At 38.4% G+C, this 16968-nt stretch overlaps 1 protein-coding gene across 1 annotated transcript; it reads left to right on the plus strand.

Annotated features, from left to right (window-relative positions):
• Positions 1–725: 725 nt before the first annotated feature.
• LOC146888717 (uncharacterized) lies at positions 726–1220 on the plus strand. The gene has a single exon (XM_085665939.1). It carries the CDS (start codon positions 726–728, stop codon positions 1218–1220), a length of 495 nt encoding a protein of 164 aa, XP_085522065.1.
• The last annotated feature ends 15748 nt before the right edge of the window (positions 1221–16968 follow it).

The following is a 16968-nucleotide window of genomic DNA, read 5'->3' on the forward strand; positions in this document are numbered from 1 at the left end:
GAATCAAGGAGAAAAGAGAAGGAGCAATACCTTCTAGAGACTTCTAGAAGCATCCTTTGGAGCCTTGGCCGTGAAGTCTTGCCACCTAGATGGCTTGGCTGAGAATCCCTTCTAGACACATCTATATGCACCTATGTTGACCTACCTTCTAGAACATGCTAGATTTATTTTGTAATCCTCATGCTTTGTTATTTTGCTAAGAGGCCCCTAAATTATTCTATTTAAGGGGACCTCTAACACTTGCAGAGGGGTTGAACATTTTGAGAAATTTATACACTTTGTGTTTCAACCATTTGTGAGAGTATTCCTTCTTAGTGGTGTGATCCCTCCATCCACTCCATTTCCTTTGCTTATCATTTTAAGGTTCTTCACTTATTTGTTTCGGTTTTTCAACTCTTTTATGTGTTTCCTTTTATTTCCAATTGTAATCAATCCATTCTTCTCTTCTCTAGAACCTTGGAAAGGAACCTTCACATATAGATGACTTGCTATCTTAATGTCTAGTGGGGATTTCCTTAGTTTTCTTAATCAATCATCACTATATTCATTAATCTTCTAAAAGGAACAAGATAATCCTAAATCATAAGCAGATGAAGGAACACTTGGCAAGTGGTCTTGCCCAAGCTCCACATGCTCCACCCCAAGAGTGGAGTTTGGAGGACTTTCTAAAGCATAAACCTACCATGTTTGATGATGAGACTAATCCAGATCAATTTGATCGGTGAATGGAGAACATGGAGCAAATTTTTGATGCCAAGAGGTATCCTAATGAGAGCAAGCTTGCTTACATTATGTATATGCTCATTGGAGAGGCAAAGCATTGCTGGGCCATCATGAAGTTAGTCATGGAAGAGAAGAGGGAACAAATCACCTTGGAAGCCTTCAAGAAGAATTTCCTTTTTGAATACTTCCCTGATAGCGTGAGATACGCTAAAGAGGTGGTGTTCCTTGATCTGACCCAAGGAACCAGGTCTATGGATGAGTATGTAGAGAGATTTAAGCACTTAGGATATTTCTACACCATGCCATTAGATGAAGAATGGTGTTGTAGAAAGTTTAAGAATGGTCTCCGGGGAGACATCAGACCACTCTCCATCAAGGACTTTGCAACTTTGGTGGAGAGAGCTCGAGTTATGGAGAGGATGAAAGCTAAGTGGAGGCTCAATAGAGTCAACATTAGCAAAAGGTTGGTGGATCATTTGGGTCCAAACCTAAAGTAGAGGAGAGGAAGAAACCTTATGCTAGGATGCAACATCAGGTGGTTAAGGGTTCTTGTAAGACACAGAAAATTAAATAAATAAATAAATATTTATTTAATAAATGTTGTAGGACCCGAGAAAATTAAATAAATAAATATTTATTTAATAAATGCGAGGGCGGGAATCCCTAAGTTAATTAATGTGGAAAGAGAAGACAAGAAATAGTACTAGCTCAAGTGGTTGAGAGTATGTCTTTATTATGAAAGGACTAGGGTTCAAATCTTGTGTATACCATTAGGGTGTTAATTTAATGGTTTTATTATTTTAATAATATGTTGGACCATAGGGCTTGATAACATAACTCTAGATGCATAAGAATTATCAAGAAACACAAATTGGCTTGTTGGTTATGCATTTGCTTGGTAATAAGGTGGATGAGAGTTCGAAACTTGGTTAAAGTAAGAATTATAATATTTTATTTTTTAGCCTTACTGCCATTTTGGGTAGGTGAAGAGTTGAAGGTAAGTTCCATGAATCTGGATGCATACAAGGGGTTTAATTGGGTTTAATTAGACATTAAGGGCGAAATTAAGTAATTAAATTTTTTTAATTTTGTTTTATTTTAATTAAATTAGTTTTCAGTTGAAAAGTTAAGTGAGGGAGTGGATTAATTAAGGAAACATAGTATTTTCGTGGGGCTGACTAAGGGAATTTTCAAAACCCTAACAACGGAACCTAAAAGAGAGTTAGAAGGCTGGAAGGAGTGCCCAAGGGTAGAGGCCAAAGGTAGGATATGTTTGGTGCAAAGAAGAATGCTAGGAGAATAATTAGAGCGGGATTTCTAGGTAAGGGGAGCTACACCTTGTGTCTATGATTGATTGTTTATGCGATTAATGTCAATGGATTAATTGGATGATGAATTGTAAAATTGGGATTAAGTTTTGGCGTAAAGGGAGCTACAACTTGTATCTATGGTTATTTGTTTATATGATGAATGTCTTGTATATGAGATAAGAAGTGTTTATCCTAGTGGTAAAAGAATGTTGGGTTTTTGATGTAAGGGATGCTAAACCATTTTCTTGATATTACATGACTGTGTGTAGAGAAATGATTGTAAATTTATTTATGGAATTAAGGAATTGTGAAATGCATATTTGAGTTATGTTTTGGTGTAAGGAGGTGTTAAGTCTTGTTTTCGTTATGTTTGTGATTATGTATGGAGAGTTGGTTGCATTAGAAAATATGGAATTATGAAGGGGTAAATTCGTTCTTATGGATGAAGATTATAACAAGTTTCTTAATGGTTGAATTGATTGTGGTATTGTTGTTTGTGATTAAGTTTATTGATAAGAAAAGATAATTTTTTGTGTCGACGATTATTGTCAAATTTTTGTGTGGTAAAAATGAGATAAGATAGATAAAAAAAAAATTCACTTTGATGTTGAGGTTAAGATGTTTAATCTAATTACTTTAAATTTTGGTTTGGATGAATCAATGGGGGAAATTAGGGATTTTGATCTTCATCTCTTTACCATGTGAATTTATTTGAGGTTGGGACAATGGTTGTAAATAAAACCGTTTTTCCTTTGGAGTGTTAATTATGGTTGAAGTTGTAACGTGCCATTTAATTATTAAACGAAATTAAAAGAAACGTCACACAAAATAGTAATGTAGAGTAGTCCTGAGGTCCTTAACACAACCCCTACAAACTGGGCACACCATGATGCCAACGGAAACCAGATAAAAGTCTAACAAATGAGAGTAGAATAGTAAGGCATAGAGCAATACATGGGCCATAGCCCTAAAGAAAACCCATGAAGAAATGAAACATAAAGTCCAGCCCAGATGGCTAAGCAGCGGAATCGCCATTTCCTTGCTGACCGCGGGAACCTCACTCATCTGCTCCCATCAATTAAATTGATGATCATCGCAAGAAAGAAGAACCACATACAAGACAACCATACAACAAACAGGGTAAGCTAGAGCCAACAACATTTTCATCATACATTCAAATATACCATGACCATCCAATATCCATACAATAACCAAGCATGTTATGACTTTTCAATCAATACACTACGACTCGACTCGACTCATCCGGATACGTATAACCTGGTTGGGTTCAACGAATGCTTGCACTTGTGGTGGATACCTCTGCTCACCCCTGAGCTGCTCACCCCCGAGCTATATGTTACAAGTGTTACGATGGATCAATTTTCCCTCACCACAAGGTTAGCCCTTAATAAATTTCAAGCCTCCTGCTACTCTCACCACAGGAGTCAGTCCGCTCTAGGTGAGACTAACTGACTCCTCAGAGTGTCAGGATGCAACCTTACCTTGAATCCTTACCTAGTTATACAGATGGGGCACCACCATGGACACCCACTAACAGGGGCCATGGAATTACGTCCCGACCACTGAAGCGCGACCCTGAAAGTCTCACCTAGAGACCCCAAGGACTTATGCACTAACACAAACCAAACATGATCACACAGTCCAATAGTATTTGCCATGCAAGGATATATTCATTATGTCAACCTTAAAAGCCAATACCTTTCACGTATCCAAGTCCAACTCATTCCAACTCATCATAACCCATCCATACTCATAGGATTCAATTCATCTCGTTATCATGCCACTTTAATATTACCCATCTCATTCAGTTCATATGCCAATTTTCACACCAAACCCATCATCTACAATCCATGAATCATGCCACGCATACATAACACTCCATTATATACATGTTTCTCATCATAACATTCATATCCAACCAAATACCAATTTTCTAAGAACAAACAAACATCCAAACAGCGCACTGCCTCGCCCAGCCCCTCGCTCAGGCTGAAGGGTCTCGCTCAAGCGAGACGTGCTCGCTTAGGCGAGCCCCCTTCGCCTAGGCGGGGGCTAGAAAAAGCATCAAGAAACCAACATGGGATCTTGCTTAGGCGAGACCCCTCTCGCCTGGGCGAGATGTTCGCTCGCCCAAAAATTGAGCGGGTCGCCTGGGCGACCTTTCGCGCAATAGGGTTTGGGCAAGTCCTTGTTCGTCTCGCCTAAGCGAGACTGGCTCGCTTGGGCGAGATTATCAAGTCTCGCCACTGTTTCACTTGCAGCAGCTATATTTTTCACACCAGCCAATTATGCAAAGTATCCCACGCATCAAAACGAATGATTAATCCATATAATCAACAACAACTCAAGAACAGGCCAAAAAAACAACTTAAACTTGAAACCCTAACTTCCCGTACCTGGAAAAAGGGTTAACAGAAACCTTGATGGCACGACCTCGAGCATGGCAGCTCTAGGAACGGACTAGCGAGCTGAAAACAGAAGGTAAACGGGACAAAGGATGGAGTATTACGAAACTGTAACTGTGAACTACGAAGGAATAGCAATGGAACCCATACAATCTAGAAAGCGGAACTTACGTGGAGTAGGAGCTGGTTCCGAGCTAGTTCGAGAAGGCTTAGGGCAAAACCCTAGCAGAGCGTCTTGTGAGAGCAAGGAGGGGATGCCGGCTGGCTCTGTGGAATAATGAGAGTAAATGTGTTAGGCCAGCTTAGGGTTTGGTTTTATCACTTAGGCCAGGCCCAAATACAAGGGGCAACCCTTTTACTTTAGGGCAGAAAATAATAAAGTAGATTTTTAATGGGCCTTACAGAAGTAAGCCTGATTTTATAATGGGTTTTTAGTTGAGGCTGCAAAATTTTATGAACTGCAGGACGTTGGTGGTGAGTTGATTAGAAATTTGGTTTAAAGTATTTGATGAACTGAATTTATCATTTAGAAAAGCAGAGGTGAAATGTTGTATGGAATAAAATTGTTTTGTTGTTTTTTAGCTTATGGGAAAATCCATGGTGTAATAGCAATTGGAGATGTTTGCTTATGATGATGAAATTATGATTTGTGTTGGAGTATTATGAATTGGTTAAATTTGGGGTCTTGGATAAAGTTAGTGGAGTGAGTATGGTTCCTAAGGGTACTATTAATTTGGGTTCAGGTGTAGTAAGATTTTATGAGTTTATTAAGAATCCATCAATTGTGTCAACGCTTGGGTGAATTTTAGTTCTTGGTTTTCCTCTTTCATTTTTGAAGCCAAATCAATAGGTTGTGGTAAAATACCCTAGTCACTTGTGGAACTCACTATTTTGACTCTTGCGCATTCAAAGCCAAATCTACAGGTTGTGGGAAAATCCACTGGTCACTTGTGGAACTCGCTGTTTTGGCTCTTGTGTATTCAAAGTTAAATCCACATGTTGTGGAAGAATCCATAAGTCATTTGTGGAGATCGCTGGTTCGCACTTTTGTTTTCTAGAGCTAAATCCATAGGTTGTCGAAAACTCCACTGGTCACACGTGGAATTTACTATTTTGTTGTTGTGGTTTGTTTTAACATGATGATATTGCTAGTTTAAAAATGTGTTATTTATGTATTATTTAGTGCATAATTGTCAGGTATAACACCTTTTGTTGATGGGTTGTGTGAATACATGTGAAAGTATAGATGTATATGATTGATACATATGGCGTGTGATGGTGCATTCTGAGTCTTGCTTATTATTGGATGTTAATTATGAACGATAAATTTGATGATTAAATAGTATATGTATTGTGTAGGAATATATTGAAATTAGTTTTGCTAAATGAACCAGTAAAGGAAATTTTACTAGTGTGGCGCTTGACGGTGCATAATAGATCTGCCAGGCGGAAGCCACACAATGTGATAGTTTTGGCAAAATAGTGATGTGGCGCTTGGCGATGCAAGGAGTGGCGCCAAGCGGTATGCATGGATTCTTCCCCCGGTGGCACTTTGGTAGCGCCAGGTGGATACGGCTGCGGCTGGGAATTTTATGTTTGTGATGTTGGACTTCAAGGACTAAGTCCATAGGTGATCTAGGATGTGCTTGGGTGGACTGCATGACGAACATGAACAAATTTGAGAATGCTATGAGCGAGGGAGTTCATAATAGGAAAGGCGGGTATGCGTGTCCGGGTCTGAGCGTGGAGTTCAGATGATGGGTGAGGGAGTACGTGAAGCATGGGAAAGTCCCATGATCAAGAATACATGCATAAACTCATAATGGTTATGAGTGTGGAAAAGTGGGTGTTTTTTTTAAGATAAATAATTATGAGATTTTTGGGTAGGTTTGTTTCATATCTATTTTTATCTGTGTGCATGGCTCACCCTATCTGTTTGTGTGTGACAAAGATCGGGTAACTTGTTATCCGGGAGCAGATGATATTACAGGTGGGCCAGGAGATGCTTAGTGGCGGAGAGCAGAAGCAGATTACATGGGGATACGAGGAAGTGCCATGTTTGTGGGAAGCTAAAGCATTTCATCATGGGTTGTCCTCTCCTAGAGGGGTTATGGCGAGGCCCCCAATGCAGGTTCAATAGAGGAAGGGAAGTAGTAGGCCTCAGACTGTAGGCAAAGTTTATGCGATGATTGGAGCAGAAGTGGTGTATTCAAGTAATTTTGTTTTTTGTTGTTGTATGATTGCTGGGAAGAGTCTATGTGTGTTGTATGATTCTGGAGCGACACACTCTTTTATGTTAGAGTCTTATATGCAAGAGTTGGATTTGTTGGTGTGTGAGCTATACTTTGATCTTGTGGTATCTACTCTGACGTCGAGTTTGGTCAGGACATTGTCTGTGTGTGCAAGATGTCTTGTGGAGGTAGAGGGGCGCATGTTTAAAGTCAACCTGATATGCCTACCTCTACAAGGGATAAACGTGATCCTAGGGATGGATTGACTATCTGCCAATCGTGTTCTTATTGATGGTCGAGAGAAGAAGTTGTTGTTCTCAAGCTCGGAAGAGTTTGAGTTATTGTCCTCCCAGAGTGTTTTGAGGGAGATAAAGGAAAGTGTGTAGTGCTTCATCATCTTTACTCACCTAGAGGTTGAGAAAGATGAAAGGATAATAGTCATACTTGTTGTGCGAGAGTTTGAGGATGTTTTCCAAGAGGAAGTACTAGGGATACCTCCGAGGAGGGAAGTTGAGTTCTCTATAGATTTGGATATTTTAATGTTTGTTGACTCCATAAATTGTTTTTGGATATTTTACATTTGTTGGTGCAACTAAAGTTAAGATTAAGCTCATTTAAGGTGGAAAAATAATTTGATTGAAGTTACAAAGTACCTTTAAATAAGGTTGAAATTAACGAGTTCTAGAAAAATCACTTCTACACCCACTAAATTACATATACACTCCCATCTTTCAAGTGGACTACCTATAAACCTGTTATGCACCCCTAGTTTTTATTAAGTTGCACCCCTACTACCACTTAAATTCCATTGAACCATATAATGCCATGTGGCAATCCTCGCCTTCCAAATTTGTTTAACCACATGATGACACGTGTCATCATCCTCCACTCACTAAACTGACCAATCAGAGCTTGCCACATCATCATCTCCTTCCCATCTCCTAAAAAGAAACCCTATGTCTTTCTCCTTTTCCCCCCATCACCACGCTGGTAGCCGTCGGCCATTATGGAACCACCATCACCACCACGAGACCTCCACTTTTCTCGCACCTATAAAAAACATGCAACCACCATGCTTGACGTCGTTCTGCACCACTTTCTACAATTACCGCATTTGTTCGAACCATCAACCAAACTCTCGTCATCGACAGCCACAACACCTTCGCACACCATGGACCTCACCTGAACCATGCACCACCGCATACAACGCCACGAAGGACGCCATCTCCGATGACCACAACCACCATGAACACAAGAAAGAATCACCTGCACCATCTTCTCGTATGAAGCCGTAATGGAGAAGGGGCGCCACAAGTTCATTCAACCTTGCCAGAACAAACCTAGAACCATCGTCAATTTGCACCATCATTTCCACTACAATGCATACTTCACGCCATAAGCACCCATGACAGCCCGCAGATAGTAGATTGCAAACCATGGTGAACTCAAAATGCAACAGCGCGAGCTTCACTAGAGTAGAAAACTACGAACCTCATGTCAGTCCAGCATCACACGAACAATGCCGCATGCCGTCGATCGCCACTAGATCTGCACCTGCACCAACCAGTTTCATCCACGGAATCCAAGCCTAAAGCACATGCACCAGCAACACGTTAGGCTTCATCCACTATAGCCACTATAACCCATGCACCGTCACACTGCTAGACCACCGTGCCGCTTACCGTCGAACACCGTCGAATTTGTAACACCCAGTAATGTTGTTTCCATGGCAGTAGTGAGGAGAAGCTTTATTAACCATTGTAGTAGTCGGGAATCGTGGTGGATGTAGAAACCGTAATTTTGGAGAGAGAAAGCACACTGCCACGTGTTAGCTTATCAATGGACAATGAAATGGTCAAATCTTGTCAAACATTCAAAGGTTGGTCAAACATTGCAGATTCTGGTCAAAGTTGGTCAAACAGTCAACAAGAGGCGTAAAATTGGAAATTAGACAAAAATTAAGTTGCTAAATAATTCATCAATGATTTGTAATTAATTATCGTTGATATATCTGAAATTATCAACAAAGAAAATCATCTAAATATTTTAAAAACTAATAAAATCTGTTAATTATTTGAGAAATATTATATCAAAAGATAAAAGATTTCAGCAACAAAAAAGATAAGGTCCAAGTCCAATCAAGGCCTATATAAAGAGACCCAAGGGAGCAGAAGAAGGACACTTAATTACTCTCTAGTTTTGGCAGTTACCATCCATCCACCATATCTCTCGTTTTTCCATTCCTTTTATTTTTCTTTCATTCATCATTTATCATGTATTCCATCCAATCCATGGAGGGCTAAGCTTTTAAGGTTGATTCAAATATAATTTCTTAATTGCATTCTGAAGTTAGATGAATTAATGTATTTGTTCTTTTGATTATTGTTGTGATTTTTGTTTATCTATGTCTTTTGTTTCTTAATTGAATAGAAAATAATGATTCTAAATTTACACGCATGCTAATCATATGAGTTAAAGGGTTTTTAAATTTAATTGAGACTTTACTTTGATTTTATTTAGAAACTTTCATGTAATTAAATAAGTTTTTTGCCAATAATTGAGACTTTATTTTGATTAAAGGTAATTACTTTAACTAAAATTAGTGAAGACTTTACTTTAATTAATTAAGTTTTCTATTTGGTGAGGAAACAAAGGAATAAACATGATTAGGCATAGTAAAATTCAATTGAGACTGCACTTTGATTAAAAGTGAGAATGCCAACAAATGAATTGAGACTTTACATTGATTGATTTGTAAATAAACAACAATAATTAATTTAATAATAATCTTTAGATAACCGATGAAGAATCCTATTTTGAAAAAGTAGTAGAATTGACCTATTTACTATTACTGTGTTTACAATATTTTATTTGCGTGATTCATAGTTACTAGGTTTAATTGCATTAAGATAGATTTTTATAAGAATCAAATATTTGAAATAAATTCCGTATTCATTGAGAGACGACTCAGGGTTAGCTTAATCATATCTAGTTTGTTCATTACTAACTTGGCAATACTGAAGTTGCTATAGTTAAGTAGTGGTAATTTGATCGCTTAACGCCAACGATATCAAATTTGGTGTTGTTGCTGGGGAATACGGTCAATATTTCTTATATTTTATTTTTTTTAATTCATTCATTTTATTTTATTTTATATTTTTTTTGTGTATTTACGTTTAATAGAGTTTGTGTTTTTTGTAGTCTTTAGTTTCTTTTTATATTTCAAGCAAAGTTCTGTTTTTGTTTTGATTAAGAATTTCTTTTAAGAAATTTTTTGAGACTAGTTAGGAAAACTCTGGCTAGGAAAAACTTGGTATTTAAGTTGTCCATTGTGACGCACCTTTCTTTCCTGGGAGTATACCCAACGACATCTTAACTTATTTCTTTCTTGAAATCTTTCTGCAAAACAAGAATAAGAAGAAAAAAAATAGAGGAACACTTTCAGGTGGACTGCGTAGTGCATGACTCGGGCCAACCCTGGTCAATTCTATCAATTTGATCCAGAACTTGAAAGGAACTTGCATAAATCATGCAGGAGACTTGAATTCGGGTGTTCTACTAAAGGAGCACCGTTATCATCTAAAGGAACATCCCAACCTAAAATGGGGAAATCAGTAGTCTCCACACCAACAAGTCTATATTCCACCTCAATAGAGGCAACAACCATAACCAACTACAACCTTTGGTGACTCAAACATGGAGACAATAATGAAAATGATGATTGACTTGATGAAGGGACAATTCAATGAGTTGAAACAGACGATTGGAGTAACTGACCAAAATCTTCAGAACTAGATTGGACAAAAGGCAAATGAGTTGAATCAGATGAAGTCCCAACAAGGCTTGAGCAATCTGCCCGTACAAACTATAATCAATCCACAAAATGTAAGTGCTATTACTTTAAGATCAGGTAAGCAAATACAAGGCCTTGGGGATGCCCAAGAAGATGAAGATAAAGATAATGAAGTTGTACCTGATAATGAAAGTGAAGGATTAGACGAAGCAACACAAGCAACATCTGAAATGCCTGAACCTAGTGATGACTCCAGGTTAGTATCCCTTAATACTTCCTCTGAAAATTCTTTACCTTATTCTCCTCCTCCCTATCCAAATCGTTTGAAACCAAAAACTAGAAAAATGAAGGAGTTAGACAAAGAAATCTTGAATACTTTCAAGAAGGTGGAGATAAACATCCCTTTGTTGGATGCTGTAAGATAAATTCCTAAATACGCCAAGTTTCTTAAAGAACTATGCACACATAAAAGGCGTGTTACGGAGAAAGAGGTAATGAACATGAGAAGAAATGTGTCTAGCTTAATTAAGAAGCCTGTAGTCAAAATACAACAAAAGTGTAAGGATCCATGTATATTTTTTGTTCCGTGCATTATAGGAAGTACTAAGTTTGATAATGCTATGTTAGATTTAGGAGCTTCCATTAATGTAATGCCTTTGTGAGTTTTTACTTCACTTCATCTTGTCATTCAACTGGCCAACCCTAACATAGTTAACCTTGCAAGTGTGCTAGAAGAGGTGCTTGTCCGTGTGGACAAGTTAATTTTTCCTACAGATTTCTATATACTGGACATGAAGGATGATGAAGGAATGAGTTCAACCACAATTATCTTGGGAAGACCATTCATGATGACAACACATATCAAGATAGATGTGCATGAATGGTCATTAACTATGGAGATAAGAGATAAGAGATGAGAAGGTGCAGTTCAATGTGCTAGAAGCCATGAAACACTCTACTGAAGACCATTCTTTGTTTTGTATTGATCTACTAAGTGATGTGGTGAACAATTATGCTTTTGGTTTTTTAGACATTTTTTTCTGGTTTTTCTTCTTCTTTAGATTTTTCTTTTTCGAATATGTCGTACATGATTTTAGATGACAAAGAAAACTCTAAAACAAGTGATATTGAGGACGTAGTGTCACTAGATGATACCTCTGTGGCGTCTGAGTGTGATGTTAAGTTGGCTAAAATTACCTTAGGTAGTAAAATGTTGCTGATATCGCTGTCGTTAGGCGATCAAATTACCACTACTTTAGCAACTTCAGTATTGCCAGTTTGTAGTGAAGAAAATAGTTAGGGTTAAGATAACCCTGAGTCGTCTCACAACGAATACGGAATTGATCTCAAATATTTGATTCTCAAAAATGCAATTTAAAACTAGCAACTATAAAAATAGGGGGGGTTTTGTTATGCAAAGAAAATGACACAGAAGATTGTAAACACAGTAATAGTAAATAGGTCAATTCCACTGCTTTTTCTAAATAAGATTCTTCATTGGTTATCTAGAGATTATTGTTAAATTAATTATTGTTGTTGATTTACAAATCAATCAATGTAAAGACTCAATTCATTTGTTGGCATCCTCACTTTTAATCAAAGTACAGTCTCAATTAAAAGTGAGAATTGTTAGATTATCCATAGTAAATTCAATCAAAGTACAGTCTCAATTAATTTTACTATGCCTAATCATGTCTATTCCTTTGTTTCTTTACCAAATAGAAAACTTAATTAATCAAAGTAAAGTCTTGACTAATTTTAGTTAAAGTAATTACCTCTAATCAAATTAAAGTCTCAATTATTGGCAAAAACTTATTTAATCAAATGAAAGTTTCTAAACAAAATTAAAGTAAAGTCTCAATTTAATTTAAAAACCTTTTAACTCATATGATTAGCATGTATGTAGATTTAAAATCATTATTTTCTATTCGATTAAGAAGCAAAGGACATAGATAAACAAAAACCACAACAATAATCAAAATAACAAAACATATAAATTCATCTAACCTCAGAATCCATTTAAGAAATTACAGTGGAATCAACCCTTAAAAGCTTAGCCCTCCATGGCTTTGATGGAATACATGATGATATGAAAGAAAGAAAATAAAAGAAAGAATGAGAGATGTGGTGGAGATGGTATCTGCCAAAACCAGAGAGTTCTAAGTGTCTAAGCTGTCAGCTGTAAAATTTGTCAGTCCCTCCGCTTCTGCTCCCTTAAGTCTCTTTATATAGGCTTCCACTGGACTTTGGGCTTTATCTGTCAGTTGCTAAATTCTTTCATTTTTATTTAATTAATTAGCAACTCAATTTCTGTCCAATTTCCAATTCTGCCCCTCTTATTTAAGCATTTTTACAAAATTGACCAGAGTTTGACCAGTTTGACCAGAGTTTGACCAGAGTTTGACCAGAGTTTGACCAGTTGACCAGTTTGACTGTCCAATAGCAGCCTGACACGTGGCGCAGAGTGTCTCTCTCCAGAATTAGGGTTTCACTCTCACACTCTTCTCCCTCCCTCGTGACGGCGCGGCTGCCGGCGTGGTGCTGCTCCGGCGAGCTCTTCCGATGCGGTTCCTGTTCGAAGATGGTGGTGAAGCTGCGGTGGCCATGGTGGTGCACGAACGACGCTGTTGGATGCGAGAAGATGGAACTGTAGTGGTGTTTCGTGACGGCGGCGCGAAGGCGAGAAGATGGTGCTACGGAAACTCGCGATGGCTCGCGGTGGTGGCTGCACCGCTTCTGCTGCTGTTGCGTTCTGCTCCGATCTGGCTCAGGCATGGAGGTTCGAAGATGGAGGCGGCGCTGCTCGTGGTGGTGATGCGCGTCGCGGTGTAGCTGCTGTAATGGAGATTGCAGGTGCGTTGCGTGAACGGAGATGCGGAGAAGACGGAGGCGCGGGGTTTCTGCTTCTAGCTCGCTGTTGTGCGGAGAAGATGAAGGTGGCGCAAGGTGCAGATTCGTGGTGGTGCTGTCGCTGCTGGTGCGTCGCCGGCGAGGTGAGGAGGTGCATTGCAGGTTCGTGGCTGCTCGTGCTGATAACGCGAAGGTGGCTCACGGTGATTCTCGCAGGTGCAGTGGCGTCGCGATGATGGTGGCGCTGCGGAGAAGATGGAGGCGCAAGCTGGGACGCGGTGGTGTTGGTGGTGACGCGTCGCTGCAGAATCGTGGTGGCCGGAAACGGCGGTGGCTGCCGTGGAGGTTGATGGTGGCGGCTAGGGTTTGGGGAAAATTAGGGTTTCTGTTTTGGGAGATGAAGATGATGACGTGGCAGAATCTGATTGGTTAATTTGGTGAGGGTAGGATTATGACACGTGGCTTGTTCTGGTTGGCTAATTTTAAGAGGTGGGGATTGCCACATGGCATGATCTGGTTTAGTGGAGTTTAAGTGGTAGGAGGGGTGCAACTTAGTGAAAACTGGGGGTGCAGAACAGGTTTTTGTGGTCCACTTGAGCAAGGAGTGTGCAAATAAAAACTGGGGGTGCATTTAGCTCCTGATTTATTCTTTTTCAGAATTTCTTGATTTTGGACTTATTTTGTAACTTTGAATATTTCAAAATCACATTATTAATCGACCAAAAATAAATTCCAGCTGCATTAACAAACGTTAAAATATCCAATAATATTTTATGCAACTAAAATCAATTTTTATGCCACTTTTACCAAACTTACTCAATAAATCCAATAATCACAAATCCTAATTAAATCAATCTTTAAGCACAGAAAATTCAATTAAATCCCCAAATTTAAATATTAAATGAGGGCAAAAATTTGAACTCATCACACACCCACACTTATCCTTTTGCACTCCTGGGCAAAATTGAACAATTTCAAAACTTTTTCTGAGGTCTTTTATTCCATATTTTCAGTGGATTAAAGAATTGAATACCAATGGAAACAGATCAATCTTCTAGAAAACATGTTGTCATGCACAAACAAATGGATAAAATTATGTTTTTCACACATGAGTTAATCTTTTGAGTTTACAAGATAATCAAATATGAAAGAGAAACACTCAAGTCAAATGTATATTTTCTCACCAAGATTCGCTCAAGTGTTTTGGCTTGTGTTTTCACTCAAAATACCCATGCAAGTAAATACTCTCAATGCTTAGCAAGACTCTAATATTCACAGCTTTCAGAAAACATGCATTCAAAAATCATGAGGACTTTTAACAGGTTATAATGAGGCCAAGGCAAAGGTAGGAAAAACTTTAGGATTTGTGTGTTTTTGAAATAGTAAGGAAGAAAGAGTTATGGAGCACAGTTTCAAAAACAATCTTTACTTCTTCTTTTTTTTTTTTTTTTTTTTTTTTAATCCTTTGTTTCTCTTTTTCAGACAGCAATCATTTTTCATTTCACACTCTGTCATCAACAATTATTTTCCTTTTTGCCATTTTTACAACTTTGTGGGGGAAATACTCACCCCCACACTTTATTCCTCAACCAATCTCAACATAATCCACTAGCTCCTTCTTTCTCCCTAAGGTAAGGAAAAAAAATGGTCTTTTTTCTTTTTAAGGTTTAACAGTATGCTCAAAACAAGAAAAAGAGGTTTAAGCTCAAGGGGCTACCAATGGATCAATGTTATGGTTAGCTTATTTGGCCAAGTAGCTAAAAACAAGAAATGCCTCAGTCATATCAAATCATGCATGTCCACCTAAGATGCAAAACAACAGAATCAAGCTAAACATTTGAGTACCAACAAGACATGAGCAAATCACACAAGAAAAATAGGAATGACACACAGTAGTTCATCCTTACAATAAAGCTCAAAACTCACAAGGTCAAAAACTCTTTCACAAAAGATTTATTCCAGAAACTCTCAAATCAACTCAATCAGTAATTCACAGAAATAATCCATTCATAGCACATGAATCTTATTTTCCCAGAATTATGATCGTTCCAATTAGTAAATCAAATCAAAAAATCCAATGTCAATATGTTTTATTGAAAGCAGAAACTTTTTTTTTTAAATAAAAACAAACAAAAAACAAAATTAGAAAAGGAAAAACAAAACAAATAGAAAACAAAAACAGAAAAGGGGGAAATCTCCCCACACCCCCACACTTTATCCATGCATTGTCCTCAATGTATTCAATATGTATAAAATGCAAAGAAAAAGTATGAAGTGTACTTACCTCCTCAAGGTGGAAGGTATGAGGGAGAAGTCAAGTTCATCCCATCCATCGTCTTATTCAGCATATCTTGATTTTCATTGAATATCCGAAGATGATGCCCATTAACTTTAAAAGTTCTTGCTGAAGATTCTTCCTTGATCTCCACTGCTCCATAAGGGAAGACTTCTGTAACAATGTATGGTCCTTCCCAAGTAGAACACAACTTACCACTCATGTGACCAAGCTTGGATTTGTATAGTAACACCTTCTGGCCTACCTTGAAATCCTTTCTAGCCACAAGCTTTTGGTCATGGAACTTCTTGCTTTTCTCTTTGTAGAACTTTGAATTTTCATAGGCTGCTAGCCTAATCTCCTCTAGTTCTTGCAACTGAAGCTTTCGCTCATTTCCTGCTTCTTCCAAATCCAAGTTGCATGCTTTCACGGCCCAATAGGCCCGATGTTCAATCTCCACAGGTAGATGACAAGCCTTTCCAAAAACCACCCTGAAAGGTGACATACCTATAGGTGTTTTGTAGGCTGTCTTGTGTGCCCAAAGTGCTTCATCCAATCTTGTGGCCCAATCCTTTCGACTAGGCTTCACTACTTTCTCTAGTATCTTTTTAATCTCTCTGTTAGAGATCTCTGCTTGTCCATTGGTTTGGGGGTGATATGATGTAGCAATGCGATGTGTCACCCCATACTTCTTCAACATGTTCTCAAGTAGCCTATTACAGAAATGAGTCCCCTGGTCACTGGTGATGGCTCGTGGTATCCCAAATCTGCAGAAAATGTTAGACCTGACAAAACTCATAACAACTCGAGAATCATTAGTCCTTGTAGCTATGGCTTCCACCCATTTGGAGACATAGTCTACAGCAAGCAAAATATAAGAAAACCCAAAAGAAGGAGGAAAAGGACCCATAAAATCAATACCCCAAATATCAAATACCTCACAATAAAGCATGGGTTGTTGAGGCATTTCATCCCTTCTTGTAATGGATCTGGCTGCCCTTTGGCACTGCTCACAATTTTCATATACCCTCTGTGCATCTTTAAAAATGGTAGGCCAATATAATCCACAATCCAACACCTTCCTACCTGTTCTTTGTGTGCCATAATGTCCACCAAAAGGAGACGAATGACAGAACTCAAGCACATGAGGTATCTCGATATCTGGAACACACCTCCTTATGACTTGGTCACTACCAATGCGCCATAAGATTGGGTCTTCCCAGATATAGTATTTTGCCTCACTTTTTAGCTTGATTCTTTCATATTTGGAGAAGGAAGGAGGAATAGCAGAAACAACCAAATAATTAACAATGTCAGCAAACCAAGGTTCAGGAAACATACCTTTCACAGCAGTCAATGC

The sequence above is a fragment of the Vigna unguiculata genome, chromosome 1 (assembly GCF_037176805.1).
Source record: "Vigna unguiculata cultivar grain cowpea cultivar isolate G323 ecotype 2 chromosome 1, ASM3717680v1, whole genome shotgun sequence".
Taxonomy (NCBI): Eukaryota; Viridiplantae; Streptophyta; class Magnoliopsida; order Fabales; family Fabaceae; genus Vigna; species Vigna unguiculata.

What these genes read in the sequence shown, in the direction of transcription:
- LOC146888717 (XM_085665939.1), top strand. Translation starts at nt 726, where the DNA reads ATGGAGAACATGGAGCAAATTTTTGATGCCAAGAGGTATCCTAATGAG.